We start from the raw sequence: 14,824 nt of genomic DNA on the forward strand, positions 1-14,824 counted from the left end.
GCCCCGTGCGTCGCACGAGTCCTTCCTCGCACGACACCGTGCGTTGCGAAAGTCCTTGGGCGCACGAGTCCGTCACTGCAAAAGGCCGTGCATCGCACGATGCTGTGCACCGCGCCAGCCCCTCCTCGCGCGACCCCGCGCGTCGCACGACCCCGCGCGTCGCACGAGTCCCTCCTTGCACGAGGCCGCGCGTCGCGCCGGGCCTTCGCTGCGAGCGACCGCGCCTCGCCCGACCCCCCGCACCGCGCGAGGCCTTCGGGCGTCGCGCGCCGCCGCGCCCCCGCCGCCGCGCGCCACCGCGCGCGGCCCCGCTTCCCCCCCTCCCCGCACACCCCCACCCCCACCCCGCGCGCCACGCCGCCGCGCGGCGCCCCAGTCCTTCGTCGCGCGGGGCCGCGCGGAGCCCGAGTCCTCCTCGCGCGACGCCGTGCGGCGCACGACCCCCCCGCAGCGCACGAGTCCCTCGCTGCAAAAGCCCCCTCCCCGCGCGCCCCTCCCCCCACGCATCACCCCCCCAAAAACCCCTCCAACCCCCCCCCACTGCCACCGCCGGCCTCCTCCTCCTCCTCCTCCTCCTCCTCCTCCTCGGTGGCGGGGTGGCAGCAGCAGCAGCAGCAGCGTTTTGGGGGGGTGGGGGGGGGTGGGGAGGGGTCCCCGTCAGGCGGGGGTGGGGGAGGGGTCAGATCTGGGTCTCCTGCACGTTCTCCTTGGAGGGGCTCTTGAAGAGCAGGGGTTCGTGCACCGAGTTGAGCAGCGGGTTCTTGCCGCAGCCCAGCGCCGCCCCGCTGTTGCCGTAATGGGCGGCGAAGGCGGCGTACCGGTCGAGGTGATCGCGCTCCAACGCCGGCAGCGCCAACCGGTTGTCCCCGCCGCCGCCGCCGCCGCCGCCGCCCGTGCCGCCGCCGCCGCCGCCGGCACCGGCGCCGCCCGCCAGCTCGTCCTCCACGTTGACGATCTCGACGGCGCGGGCCGGGCCGCCGCGGTGCTTGTGGCGTTGGTGTTGCTTGCGGAGCTTGTAGAAGGCCACCAACATGACGGCCGCCATGAAGGTGATGGCCACGAAGCAACCGATGATGATCTTGGTGGTCTTCAAGACGTCATCCAAATCCTGCAACCCCCCGCCCGCCCCCGCCGCCGCCGCCGTGATGGGGACGGTGAAGGGTTTACCGGTAGCGCGGGTAGCCGGCGCTGCCGTGGAACCGCCGGCGGCTTCCCAACCGGCGGTGGGCGCCGGGGCGGTTTGCGGAGCCGGTTCCTCGCCGCCGGCGTCGGTGGTTTCCACCGTGACGGTGGTGAAGTAGGTGTAACCGGTGGCGGCGGCGGCGGCGGCGGCGGCGGCGGCGGCATCGGCGGCCGAGACGTTGAGCGTGGCGGAGGCGGTGGTGTTACCGGCGGCGTTGGTGACCATGCAGGTGTACTGCCCCGTGTCCTGCACGGTGACGTTGGTGAAGTTGAGCGTGCCGTCGTGGAGGACGGAGATCCTCACCCGGTACGAACCGTGGGTCATCAAGGTCCCGTTGGGCGTCAACCAGTTGACCGAGGTCATGGCGGTGCCGGTTCGGCACTTGAGTTCGGCCGCCATCCCTTCGGTGACGTTGAGGTCGGCGGGGGGTTCCACGATGACGGGGGCGTAGCAGGTGAAGTGCCCCGGTTCCAGCTCGCCCAGGTAACGCCCGCGTAACGCCGGCGGCGCGTGGCAGCGGGCGCAGCAGCTGGTGTTGCTGGGCACCGTCTCCCTCAACCACCAACTCAACCAAAGGACGTCGCAATCGCAACGCCAAGGGTTGTGGTGGAGGTGGACCCGCTCCAGGCGGTGCAAGGGGGCGAAGAGGTCGTGGGGCAGCGAGGCCAGCTCGTTATGGGCCAAATTAAGCTCTTCCAAAGCTTTTAGGTCGTCGAAGGCGTTACGTTCCACCGCCGCCACCCGGGCGTGCATCAGCCACAGCTTCCTCAAGCTGCCCAAGCCCTGGAAGGAACCGGGACGGACGCGACCCAACCGATTGCCCGAAAGCTCCAGTTCCTCCAACCGTACCAACGCCGTCAAGTTGGGGATCTCCTTCAGGTTGCACATCCCCAAGTTCAAGTACCGAAGGTTGACCAAACCCTCGAAGGCGGCTTCCGAGATGTACTCCAGGCGCTTGAGCTCGCCCAGGTCCAGGCGACGCAGGGAGGGGACGCGGTTGAAGGCGTAGGACGGGATGCTCTCGATGGGGTTGTTGCGCAACCAGAGCTCGCGCAGCTTGGAGAGGTACTCGAAGGCTTGGGTGGGGACGGTGGTCAAGCGGTTATCGAAGAGCTCCAAGGTGTTGAGGTTGGGGAGGCCGTTGAAGGCGCCCACCTCCACCTTCCGCACCAGGTTGCGGCTCAGCTGGAGGATCTCCAAGTGCCGGAGATGTTTGAAGGTGTCGGTGCGGATCACCTGGATGTGGTTCTCCTGTAGGTTCAGGTAACGGGTGTTGACCGAGATGCTGGCCGGTACCTCCAGCAGCTCCCGCCGGGTGCAAATCACCCGACTCGCTTGGTTGCTGCAGGAACAAGCCGCCGGGCAGGAGGTCGGAGCCGCCGCCGGCGCCGCCGGGGCCAACAGCAGCAGCAGCAGCAGCAGCAACGCCGGCGGCGGCAGCGGCAGCGGCATCCTAACGGGCGCCGGTGCCGCCATGGCCAAGGGACATCCTCCGGCTTCAGGGCCCCGGGTGGTGCTGCAAGGAGAGGGGAGAGGGGGGTTAGGAGGGTGCAGGAGGGGGTGCGGGGGGTGGTGGCGAGGGGCACCGGGGCCGCGGTGCAGCGGGCACGGGCGGCTCGGGGCGGCGCGCACCGTGCAGGGGCAACGCGATGCATGGTGCGCGCGCGCGGCCAACGCCATGCACCGTGCAGGGGCAACGCGATGCATGGTGCGCGCGCGCAGCCAACGCCATGCACCGTGCAGGGGCAACGCGATGCATGGTGCGCGCGCGCGGCCAACGCGGTGCGACGGGAGGAGTTTGGCGCGGCGTGCGCCGCGCGCGGGCCAACAAAATGCACCGTGCACGTGCACGGTCAGTGCGGTGCAGCAGGAATGGGCAGCTCGGTGCGACGTGCACCACGCGCGGGCAAAGCAACGCATCGTGCGCGTGCACGGTCGGCGCGATGCAGCGTGCAGGGGCAGTTCGGTGCAACGCGCACCGCGCACGGGCAAAAAAATGCATCGTGCGTGCGCACCGGCAACGCGCTGCACGACGGAGGGGCAGCTCGGTGCAATGTGCGCCGCGCACACGCAACGCAACGCATCGTGCACGTGCACGGTCAGTGCGATGCACCGTGCAGGGGCAGTTTGGTGCAACACGCAGCGTGCAGGGACCAAAAAATGCATCGTGCGTATGCACGGTCGATGCGGTGCACCATGCACGGGCAGCTCGGTGCAACGTGCGCCGTGCACGGGCAGCAAAATGCATCGTGCACGTACAGGGTCAGTGCAATGCACGGTGCATGGGCAGCTCGGTGCAACGTGCACCGTGCACGTGCACGGTCAGCGCGATGCACCGTGCAGGGGCAGTTCGGTGCAACACGCAGCGCGCACGGGCAAAAAAATGCATCGTGCGTGCGCACCGGCAACGCGCTGCACGACGGAGGGGCAGCTCGGTGCAATACGCAGCGTGCACGGGCAACGCGATGCATCGTGCACGTGCACCAGCAATGCCACGCACCGTGCAGGGGCAGCTCGGTGCAATGTGCACCGCGCACACGCAACGCAACGCATCGTGCACGTGCACGGTCAGTGCGATGCACCGTGCAGGGGCAGTTCGGTGCAACACGCAGCGCGCACGGGCAAAAAAATGCATCGTGCGTGCGCACCGGCAGTGCGTCGCACGACGGAGGGGCAGCTCGGTGCAATGAGCAGCGTGCACGGGCCGTGCGACGCACCCTGCGTGCGCGTGGGCAACCGAATGCACCGCGCACGGCCACCTCGGTGCAATGAGCAGCGTGCACGGGCCGTGCGACGCACGCTGCGTGCGCACGGTTGCTGCAACGCAGTTTGCACGGGCCGTGCGACGCACGCTGCGCGTGCACGGTCGGTGCAACGCCCTGCGGATACCCCGGCGGCGCACCGTGCGATGCAAAGGGACGTGCACGGGTGACGCGATGCAGCGTGCGCAACCACCCCGGTGCAACGCACGCCGCGCACGCTTGGACCACGCGTGGCCACACCCGCGCCCGGTGCAAGCCCCTCGTGCGTCCCGCGTGCTGCACCGTGCACGGCTGCAAACACCGTCCCCTCCTCGTGTCCCCACCTGACTCCCCCGGGAGCACCCTTGCACACGCGTGTGCATGCACATCCCTGCAAACTTCTCCTTGCACGCACACACACACACACGCACACACACGCGTGTGTGCACACGCTCGAGCGCACATCCGAACACGCGTCCCCGACCACGCTCCTCTGCTCACAGCCACGTGCACACGCACCCAGGCCTGCGCCCATGTGCTTTGCACACGCGTGTGCACACGTGAGCGCACCACGCTGCGTGCGCGTGTCCGTGCAGCTGCTGCACACGCCTGCTTGCACGCACATCCCCGCACGCATGTGCCTGCACCATCATGTGCACACGCGTGTGCAACCCATCCTGACACGTGCACACACCTCCATGTGCAAAGCACACACACGCGTGTGCAGCCCCCTCCAAGCACACCCTCACGTGCGCACACACGTGTGTGCAACCGCCTCCAAGCACGTGCATGTGCTGGTGCACCTCCCTGCACACCCCCGTGTGCACACACACGCGTGCAAACCCCTCCTTGCACACACCCGCGTGCTGCCACACCCATGCACACACCCGTGTGTGAGCACACACGTGTGCAACCTCACCCCAGCCCCAGTTGCACACGCATCCCAGTGCACGTCCGTGCGCGTGCCCGGCCGTGCACGCCTCATTGCACACATCCCCGTGCACACAAACACACGTGTGCGACCCCGTCGCGGCACAAAGGCCTTTGCACACGCGTCCGTGTGCATGCACATGCGTGTGCAAGCCGTCCCTGCACACGCCCGTGTGCAGGCCCACACGTGTGTGCAACCCCATTGCTGCCCACGTCCATGTGCACACAAACACGCGTGTGCAACCCCACCCTGGCACAACCACACGTGCACACCCCTGTGCACACACACGTGTAACGCCCATCCCTGCACACATCTACGTGCATGCACACGCGTGTGCAAACCTGTCCCTGCACACGCCGCCGTGCATGCACACGCGTGTGCAACCCTGTCCCTGCACACATCCCTGTGCACGCACACGTGTGTGCAACCCTGTCCCCACACCCCGCACGTGCATGCACACGCGTGTGCACCCCCGTCCCTGCACAACTCCCCGTGCATGCACACGCGTGTGCACCCCCGTCCCTGCACCCCCCACGTGCATGCACACGCGTGTGCAACCCCGTCCCTGCACCCGCACGCGCGCGCGCACCTCTCTCCCCGCACACGCCCACGTGCACACCCCCCCCCGTGCACGCACACGCGTGTGCATCCCCATCCCGGCGCACCCCCCCCACGCGCACGCACACGCGTGTGCACCCCCACCCCCGTGCACGCGCAGCCCTGTCCTGCCGCAGCAGCAGGTGCACGCACACGCGTGTGCACCCCCTGCCCCCTCCCCGTGCACGCACACGCGTGTGCACGCCCCCCTGCCCCCGCCCCCCACCCATGGGTGCCCCCTGCGCCCGCCACGGCCTACCCTGCACCCCGGCCGCTCGGCCGCGCAGCCTTCCTCCCTCCTCCTCCTCCTCCTCCCCCGCTCCTTCCTGCCCCCCGCTCCTTCCTTCCTGCCCCCCTTCCTGGACCCCCTTTCCCCTTCCTGCCCCCCAGCCCGGCTGCAGCCCCTCCCCCCCCCATCCCCTCCCTGCTCGCCTCCGCCTGCCGCCGCGCTGCTGCCAGCCGCTGCCGGCACCCCTGCACCCCCTGCACCCCTGCACCCCTCCTGCACCCCTCCTGCACCCCCTGCACCCCTCTGCACCCCCTGCACCCCTGCACCCCCTGCACCCCCTGCACCCCTGCACCCCTCCTGCACCCCTCCTGCACCCCCTGCACCCCTCTGCACCCCCTGCACCCCTGCACCCCCTGCACCCCCTGCACCCCTGCACCCCCTGCACCCCCTGCACCCCTCCTGCACCCCTGCACCCCCTGCACCCCTCCTGCACCCCCTGCACCCCTGCACCCCCTGCACCCCTGCACCCCTCCTGCACCCCTCCTGCACCCCTCCGCACCCCTCTGCACCCCCTGCACCCCTGCACCCCCTGCACCCCCTGCACCCCTGCACCCCCTGCACCCCCTGCACCCCGTGCCTGCACCCCTGCACCCCCTGCACCCCTGCACCCCCTGCACCCCTCCTGCACCCCCTGCACCCCTGCACCCCCTGCACCCCTGCACCCCCTGCACCCCCTGCACCCCGTGCCTGCACCCCCTGCACCCCCTGCACCCCTGCACCCCCTGCACCCTCCTGCACCCCCTGCACCCCTGCAACCCCCTGCGCCCCCTGCCTGCACCCCCCACCCGCATCCCTGCCTGCACCCCATTGCTGCGCCCCCTTGCACCCCCCACACCCCGTTTGCCCCCTCCTCCCTGCACCCCTCCTTTCTGCACCCCCCATCTTGCCCCCTCTTCGCATCACTCTCCCGCACCCCTGTTCTTGCAGCCCCCCTTCCTGCACCCCAACTTGCTGCTCTCTTTCTCGTGCCCCATTTTGCCCCCCTCCTCCTTGCCCCCCCTTGGCCCCCCAGATCTGGGGGCTCCCCTGGCCCCCCCCGCCGCGGCCTCATTAGTCTTTCCAGGCACACGGCGGTGCAGCCCCTGCCGCCCCCCGGCCCAGCGGCCCCCGTGCTGCCGCCGCCCGGCCCGGCCCCCGACACTGCACGGGGCCCCCAACACTGCAGGGCCCCCCGACACTGCACAGAGCCCCCAACACTGCACGGGGCCCCCAACACTGCAGGCCCCCCGACACTGCACGGGGCCCCCAACACTGCAGGGCCCCCCCGACACTGCACAGAGCCCCCAACACTGCACGGGGCCCCCAACACTGCAGGGCCCCCCGACACTGCACGGAGCCCCCAACACTGCACGGGGCCCCCGACACTGCAGGGCCCCCCGACACTGCACGGGGCCCCCGACACTGCACAGAGCCCCCGACACTGCAGAGCCCCCCGGCATTGCACAGACCCCCCAGCGCTGCACAGACCCCCGGACACTGCACGGGGCCCCCAGCACTGCAGGGCCCCCGACACTGCACGGAGCCCCCAACACTGCAGGGGCCCCCGGCGCTGCACAGACCCCCGACACTGCACGGAGCCCCCAGCACTGCACAGGCCCCCAATACTGCTCGGAGTGTCGGCGTGTCCCGGCCCCCCAAACTGCACGGCCCCCCGGCACTGCACAGGACCCCCAGCATTGTATGGGGCCCCCAAAACTGCATAGCCCCCCGGCACTGCACAGACCCCCAGCACTGCATGGCCCCCCGAACTGCACGGAGCCCCCCAGTGCTGTACAGGCCCCCCAGAACTGCACAGACCCCCCAGCACTGCATGGGCCCCCCAGAAGTGCACGGAGCCCCCAACACTGCACAGGGCCCCCCGACACTGCACAAGCCCCCCAACACTGCACAGGGCCCCCCAACACCACACGGGGCCCCCAGGGCTGAGTGGGGGCACTGCACGGAGCCCCCCCCCCCAGCGCTGCACTGACCCCTGGTATTGCATGGGGGTGCCCCCCGACACTGCACAGCCCCCCAAACACTGCACGGCCCCCCAGCATTGCACAGGGACCCCCAGCATTGCACGGGGCCCCCAAACACTCACGGCCCCCGGCATTGCACGGGGCCCCCCAACACTGCACGCCCCCGGCATTGCACGGGGCCCCCAAACACTCACGGCCCCCCAGCATTGCATGGGGCCCCCAAACTCTGCACGCCCCCCGGCATTGCACGGGGACCCCCAGCATTGCACGGGGCCCCCCAAACTCTGCATGGCCCCCCCCGGCATTGCACGGGGACCCCCAGCATTGCACGGGGCCCCCAAACTCTGCACGGCCCCCCGGCATTGCACGGGCCCCCAAACACTCACGGCCCCCCAGCATTGCACGGGGCCCCCCAAACTCTGCACGGCCCCCCCCAGCATTGCACGGGGCTGCAAGGTCCCTCAGCACCACCTCCCCCCCCCCGTGCACTGCACGGGGAGCGTGCAAGGCCGCTTGCACCAGCAGGGTGTGCAGGGGGAGCGTGCAAGGCCATGCAAGGCTGCTTGCACCAGGAGGGCGTGCACGGGGAGCGTGCAAGGCCGGTTGCACGAGCAGGGTGTGCACGGGGAGCGTGCAGGGCCGTGCAATAGAGGCCAAGGATGCAGAACATGCAGGGGGAGCGTGCAAGGCCGTGCAAGGCTGCTTGCACTAGCAGGGCACGCACAGGGAGCGTGCAAGGCCGTGCAAGGCCAGTTGCACCAGCAGGGCGTGCACGGGGAGCGTGCAAGGGCGTGCAAGGGCGTGCAAGGCCAGAGAGCGTGCCCAAGGAGCGTGCAAGGTGGGCTGTGGGTGCCCGGGGAGCGTGCAAGGCCGTGCAAGGGGCACGAGGACACGGAAGGGACCCACACGTGCGTCCCCAGGGTCACCCCGATGGCCACCGTGCGAAGGGCACCCGCAGCGCACACGCGCCCCATGCGCGCACACGTGTGTGCACGCACACCCCCCCGTGAGCACACGCGCGCACACCCTTGCGCACACACACGTGCACGCACACCCCTCCGTGCACACACACACCCCCCGTGCACGCACCCGTGTGCACACACACACACGTGCGCACACACACTCGTGCACACCCCCCCTGTGCACACACACACACGTGCACACACACACGTGCACACACACCCCCTGTGCACACACACGTGCACACCCTTGTGCGCACACACACACACACGTGCACACACACACGTGCACACACACACACGTGCACACACACCCCCTGTGCACACACACGCACACACGTGCACACACACATGTGCACAGACGTGCATACACCCCCCCTGTGCACACACACACGTGCGCACACACGCACACACGTGCACACACACCCCCTGTGCACACACACGTGCACACCCTTGTGCGCACACACACACACGTGCACACACACACGTGCACACACACCCCCTGTGCACACACATGCACACCCGTGCACACACACATGTGCACACACACGCACACACGTGCACACACACACGTGCACACACACGCACACACGTGCACACACACCCCCTGTGCACACACACGCACACACGTGCACACACACCCCCTGTGCACACACACGCACACACGTGCACACACCCCCTGTGCACACACATGCACACCCGTGCACACACACTGTGCACACACACGCACACACGTGCACACACACCCGTGCACACACACACACGTGCACACACACGTGCACACCCTTGTGCGCACACACACCCCCTGTGCACACACATGCACACCCGTGCACACACACGCACACACGTGCACACACACACGTGCACAGACGTGCATACCCCCCCCTGTGCACACACACGTGCACACACACGCACACACGTGCACACACACCCCCTGTGCACACACATGCACACCCGTGCACACACACTGTGCACACACACGCACACCCGTGCACACACACCCGTGCACACACACACACGTGCACACCCTCGTGCACACCCCCCGTGCAGCCCACGTGTGCACACCGGCTCACACACGCACGTGCACACACAACCCCCGGCTGGGACCAGCTTGACCCCCCCTGGAAGGAGGCCAGGGGGAACCTATAGCCCCTATAGAGCCGGGGAGCCCTATAGGCTGGGGGGGACACACACAGCTACAGATCCTATAGAGCCAAGGGAGCCCTATAGGCCGGGGGGACCCTATAGCCCCTATAGAGCCGGGGAGCCCTATAGGCTGGGGGGGACACACACAGCTACAGATCCTATAGAGCCAAGGGAGCCCTATAGGCCGGGGGGACCCTATAGCCCCTATAAAGCCAGGGAGCCCTATAGGCTGGGGGGACACACACAGCTACAGATCCTATAGAGCCAAGGGAGCCCTATAGGCCGGGGGGACCCTATAGCCCCTATAAAGCCAGGGAGCCCTATAGGCTGGGGGGGACACACACAGCTACAGATCCTATAGAGCCAAGGGAGCCCTATAGGCCGGGGGGACCCTATAGCCCCTATAAAGCCGGGGAGCCCTATAGGCTGGGGGGGACACAGACAGCTACAGATCCTATAAAGCCAAGGGAGTCCTATAGGCTGGAAGAGGGCCTATAGCCCTTATAGAGTCAGGGGAGTCCTATAGGCTAGGGGGATCCTATAGCCACTATAAGGCTTGGGGGGGCAATAGGGTTGAGGGGGCCTATAGCTCCTATAGGGCCATGAGGGGAGGCCTTATCAGGCTGGTGGGGGGGCAATAAGGCCGGGGGGCCCCTATAGCTCCTATGGGGTGGAGAGGGCTGGAGGAGGCTGGATAGGGCTGGGGGGGAATCCTATAGACCCTATGGAGCCAGGAGGGGCTGTGGAGGTCCCTATAGGGCTGGAGGGGTCCCTATAGCCCTTATGGGGCCGGGAAGGGGCTGGGGGGGGCAAGGGGTCCCCCAGTAGTTCCTATAGGGCCAGGGGGCCCCATAGTCCCTATAGGACCATGCAGAACCAAGGCAGGGCCTCAATAGTCCCTATAGGGCCTGGGAACCCCTATAGCCCCCATGGGACGGAAGCCCTATAGCCCCTATGGGGTTGGGGATACCTTATAGTCCCTATAGGGCCAGGAGTTCCCTATAGCCCCTATTGAGGGGGGGCAGATAGTCCCTATAGGGCTGGAGAGGGGCCCCTATAACACCTGTGGGGTGAGAGAGGCTGTGGGTTCCCTTATAGCCTCTGTGGGGGGGCCTATAGCTCCTATGGAGTCAGGGGGGGTCCCAGTGGGGCCAGGGGTGCCCCTATAGCTGCTATGGGGTAGAGGAGGCCCAGGGGTGCCCCTATAAGGCTGGAAGGGGATCCTGGGAGGGCTGGGGGGCTAGGAGGGGGGCCTATAGCTCCTATGGGGTAAGGGATTCTGGGGGTCCCTTATAGCCCTCATGGGGTGGTGGGGACCCCGGCAGCACCCTATAGCTCCTTTGCAGCCAGGGGGGGATCCCAGCAGAGCCGGGGGGGCCTATAGCCCCTATAGGGATGGGATGGGGGGGCACAGGAGAGCTCCTATAGACTCTATATGGCCGGAGAGATCCCGAGGGGGAGGGGAGGCTGGGGGACCCTACAGGCCCTATGGGGTGAGGGAGGCTGGGGGGCAGCCTATAGAGCCAGGGGAGAGCCTGGGGGAGCAGAGAGCCCCTATAGAGCTGGGGGAGCCGCTATAGGATGGGGGGCCAGGGGGCCATCAGGAGCCCCCTTTGGGGCTGGGGGGGCCTATAGCCCCTATAGGGCCGGGGGAGACGCTGGGGGCTCCCTTATATCCCCTATGGGGTGGAGGGGGGGCTCCTATAGGGCCGGGGGTCCCTACAGCAGCCGGGGGGGGGGCAGGGCTCGCCGCACCCCCCGGCCGCGCCGCCCCCCCCCCGTCTCCACGGGCTCCCGTCACCGCGGCAACCGTCACCATGGCGATGCGCATCCCCCCCCCCCCCGCACCGGGGACCCCCCCAAACCTGCCCCCCCCATGGGGGTCCCCAGGGTGGGGGGGCAGCCCTGGGGGGGGGACTGGGCTATACTGGGCTATACTGGGGGCTGAGCTGTACCGGGGGATGGCAGGGGGAACTGGTCTGTACTGGGGGAACTGGTTTATATTGGGGGGTGCGGGGGGACTGGGCTATACTGGGGAGAATCAGCGAGGGGCTGGTCTGCACTGGGGGGACTGGCCTGTACTGGGTGGGATGCAGGGGGCAACTGGCCTATACTGGGGGACACAGAGGGGGACTGGTGTATGCTGGGAGGGACTGGTCTATACTGGGAGGGATGCAGGGGTGACGGCTCTGTACTGGGGGGATGCGGCGGGGGGCGGGTCTGTACTGGAAAGGATGCGGGGGGACTGGTCTATACTGGGAGGGATGAAAGGAGGGACTGGTCTATACCGGGGGGATGCAGGGGGATGACTGGTCTATACTGGGGGCCGTAGGGTGGGGACTGGTCTATACTGGGCTGCCTGCTCTATACCGGGAGGGATGCGGAGGGGGGGAGGGGAAACTGGTCTATACTGGGAGGGATGCAGGGGGGAGGACAGGTCCATGCCGGGAGGGATGCGGGGGGCGGGTCTCTACTGGGAGGGCCGGGGGGTTACTGGTCCGTACTGGGAGGGTCCCGCACTCACCGGGCCGGGCCGCAGCATCGCGCTCCGCGCCCGCCGCGCTCCAGCGGCCGCCGGGGCCCCGCGCCCCCGCCCCGTTCGGCTCCGCTCGGCTCCGCTCGGCTTCGTTCGGCTCCGCTTCGGGCCCGGTTCGGCTCCGCTTCGGGCCCGGTTCGGCTCCGGGCTCGGTTCGGCTCCGCGTTCGGGTTGCGTTCGGCTGCGGGTTCGGGTTCGGGTTCGGCTCCGTTCGGCTTCGTTCGGGTTCGTTCGGCTCCGTTCGGCTCCGGCAGCAGCAGCCCGGGAGCGGCGGCGGCGCTGGATGGGCGGGGGGAGCGGGGGCGGGGTCGGGGATGGAGCGGGGACACGGGGGACACGGGGGACGGTGACACACCCCAGCCCGGGGCCCCGCGCCGTGACCCCTGTCCCCCACGTCCCCGTGCCCCCATGTCCCCACGTCCCCATAGCCCCGTGTCCCCACGTCCCCGTGCCCCCCATGTCCCCGTGTCCCCCACACACCCATCGCCCTGTGTCCCCACGTCCCCGTGCCCCCCATGTCCCCATAGCCCCGTGTCCCCACGTCCCCGTGCCCCCATGTCCCCATGTCCCCGTGCCCCCCATGTCCCCACAGCCCCGTGTCCCCACGTCCCCGTGCCCCCCATGTCCCCATGTCCCCATAGCCCCGTGTCCCCACGTCCCCGTGCCCCCCATGTCCCCATGTCCCCGTGTCCCCCACACACCCATCGCCCTGTGTCCCCACGTCCCCGTGTCCCCATAGCCCTGTGCCCGCCATGTCCCTGTGTCCCCACACCCCACAGCCCCGTGTCCCCACATCGTGTCCTCACCTCCCTGTGCCGTGTCCCCACATCCCCGTGTCCCCACATCCCCGTGTCCCCCATCCCCATGTCCCCACGTCCCTGTGCTGTGTCCCCACGTCCCCACGTCCCAGTGCCACCCCTCGCCCTGTGTCCCCCCTCCCCGTGCCCCACCATCCCCACGTCCCCACACCCCCGTGTCCCCATGTCCCCACAAACGTGTGTCCCCACCGCTGTGCCCCACATCGTGTCCTCACGTTCCCATGACGTGTCCCCAAATCTGTGTCCCCACCTCCCCAGCATGTCCCCATGTCCCCACATCCCTGTGTCCCAACGCCCGTGGCCATTCCCCTGTCCCCAAACCCCCGTGTCCCCATGTCCCCTTCCCATGTCCCCTCACCCCCCACCCTCACTTCCCCCGTGTCCTAACATCTCATCCCCGTGTCCCTGTGCCATCCCCGTGTCCCCATGTCCCCACATCCCCAGTCCCTGCGCCCCCATCCCCGTGTCCCCGTGTCTGTGTCCCCCCGTCCCCGTGTCCCCCAATCCCCATGTCCCATCCCCCTGTCCCCCAACCTCCATGTCCCCATGTCCCCACATCCCCGTGTCCCCCCTCCCCTGTCCCCCAATCTGTGTCCCCACATCCCCCAATCTCCATGTCCCCATGTCCCCCCATCCCCGTGTCCCCCCATCCCCGTGTCCCTGTCCCCGTCCCCAGTCCCTGTGTCCCCATGTCCCCCATCCTTCTGTCCGCACACCCCCAATCCCCGTGTCCCCATGTCCCCCAATCCCCGTGTCCCCACGTCCCCTATGTCCCCCAATGTCTGTGTCCCCATGTCCCATCCCCGTGTCCCGTCCCTGCGTCCCCATGTCCCATCCCCATGTCGCCACATCCCCGTGTCCCCCTGTCCCCCAATCTCTGTGTCCCCACGTCCCCCAGTCTCCGTGTCCCCATGTCCTCACGTGGCCCATCCTTCTGTCCCCACACCCCCAGCCCCCGTGTCCCCACGTCCCCCAATCTCTGCGTCCCCATGTCCCATCCCCGTGACCCCATGTCCCATCTCCCCACGTCCCCACATCCCCTGTCCCCATGTCCCATCCCCATGTCCCCCAATCCCTGTGTGCCCCCATCCCCGTGTCCCCACGTCCCCCAGTCTCCGTGTCCCAATGTCCCCCCAATCCCCGTGTCCCCACATCCCCTATGTCCCCCAATCTGTGTCCCCATGTCCCACCCCAGTGTCCCATCCCTGTGTCCCCACGTCCCCAGCCCCCGTGCCCCCACATCCCCCACTCTCCATGTCCCCACGCCCCATCCCCGTGTCCCCCCATGTCCCTCAGTCCCTGTGTGCCCCCATCCCCGTGTCCCCACGTCCCCCACATCCCCATGTCCCCACGTGTCCCCACATCCCTGTGTCCCCGAATCCCTGTGTGCCCCCATCCCCGTGTCCCCACGTCCCCCATCCCCCCCCATGTCCCCCTGTTCCCCTGTCCCCCATGTCCCCCAATCCCCGTGTCCCTGTGTCCCCCGTGTTCCCCAATCCCTGTGTGCCCCCACCCCCGTGTCCCCCGTCCCCGTGTCCCCATGTCCCCCAATCCCCGTGTCCCCCGTGTCCCCATGTCCCCCACCCCGTGTTCCCCAATCCCTGTGTGCCCCCACCCCCATGTCCCCCCACCCCGTGTCCCCCCATGTCCCCCGTGTCCCCCA

The 14,824-nt window shown here is 68.7% G+C and overlaps 1 protein-coding gene across 1 annotated transcript; it reads right to left on the reverse strand.

Moving 5' to 3' along the window:
- Positions 1–566: 566 nt before the first annotated feature.
- LRRC4B (leucine rich repeat containing 4B) lies at positions 567–12,616 on the reverse strand. Its single transcript, XM_072847620.1, has 2 exons — positions 12,332–12,616; positions 567–2,699 (listed from the first exon to the last, which is right to left on the reverse strand). Exon 2 carries the CDS (start codon positions 2,657–2,659, stop codon positions 680–682), a length of 1,980 nt encoding a protein of 659 aa, XP_072703721.1. The 5' UTR covers positions 2,660–2,699; positions 12,332–12,616; the 3' UTR covers positions 567–679.
- Between the last annotated feature and the right edge of the window lie 2,208 nt (positions 12,617–14,824).

This window comes from Ciconia boyciana, chromosome 28, assembly GCF_034638445.1.
Source record: "Ciconia boyciana chromosome 28, ASM3463844v1, whole genome shotgun sequence".
NCBI classification, from domain to species: domain Eukaryota; kingdom Metazoa; phylum Chordata; class Aves; order Ciconiiformes; family Ciconiidae; genus Ciconia; species Ciconia boyciana.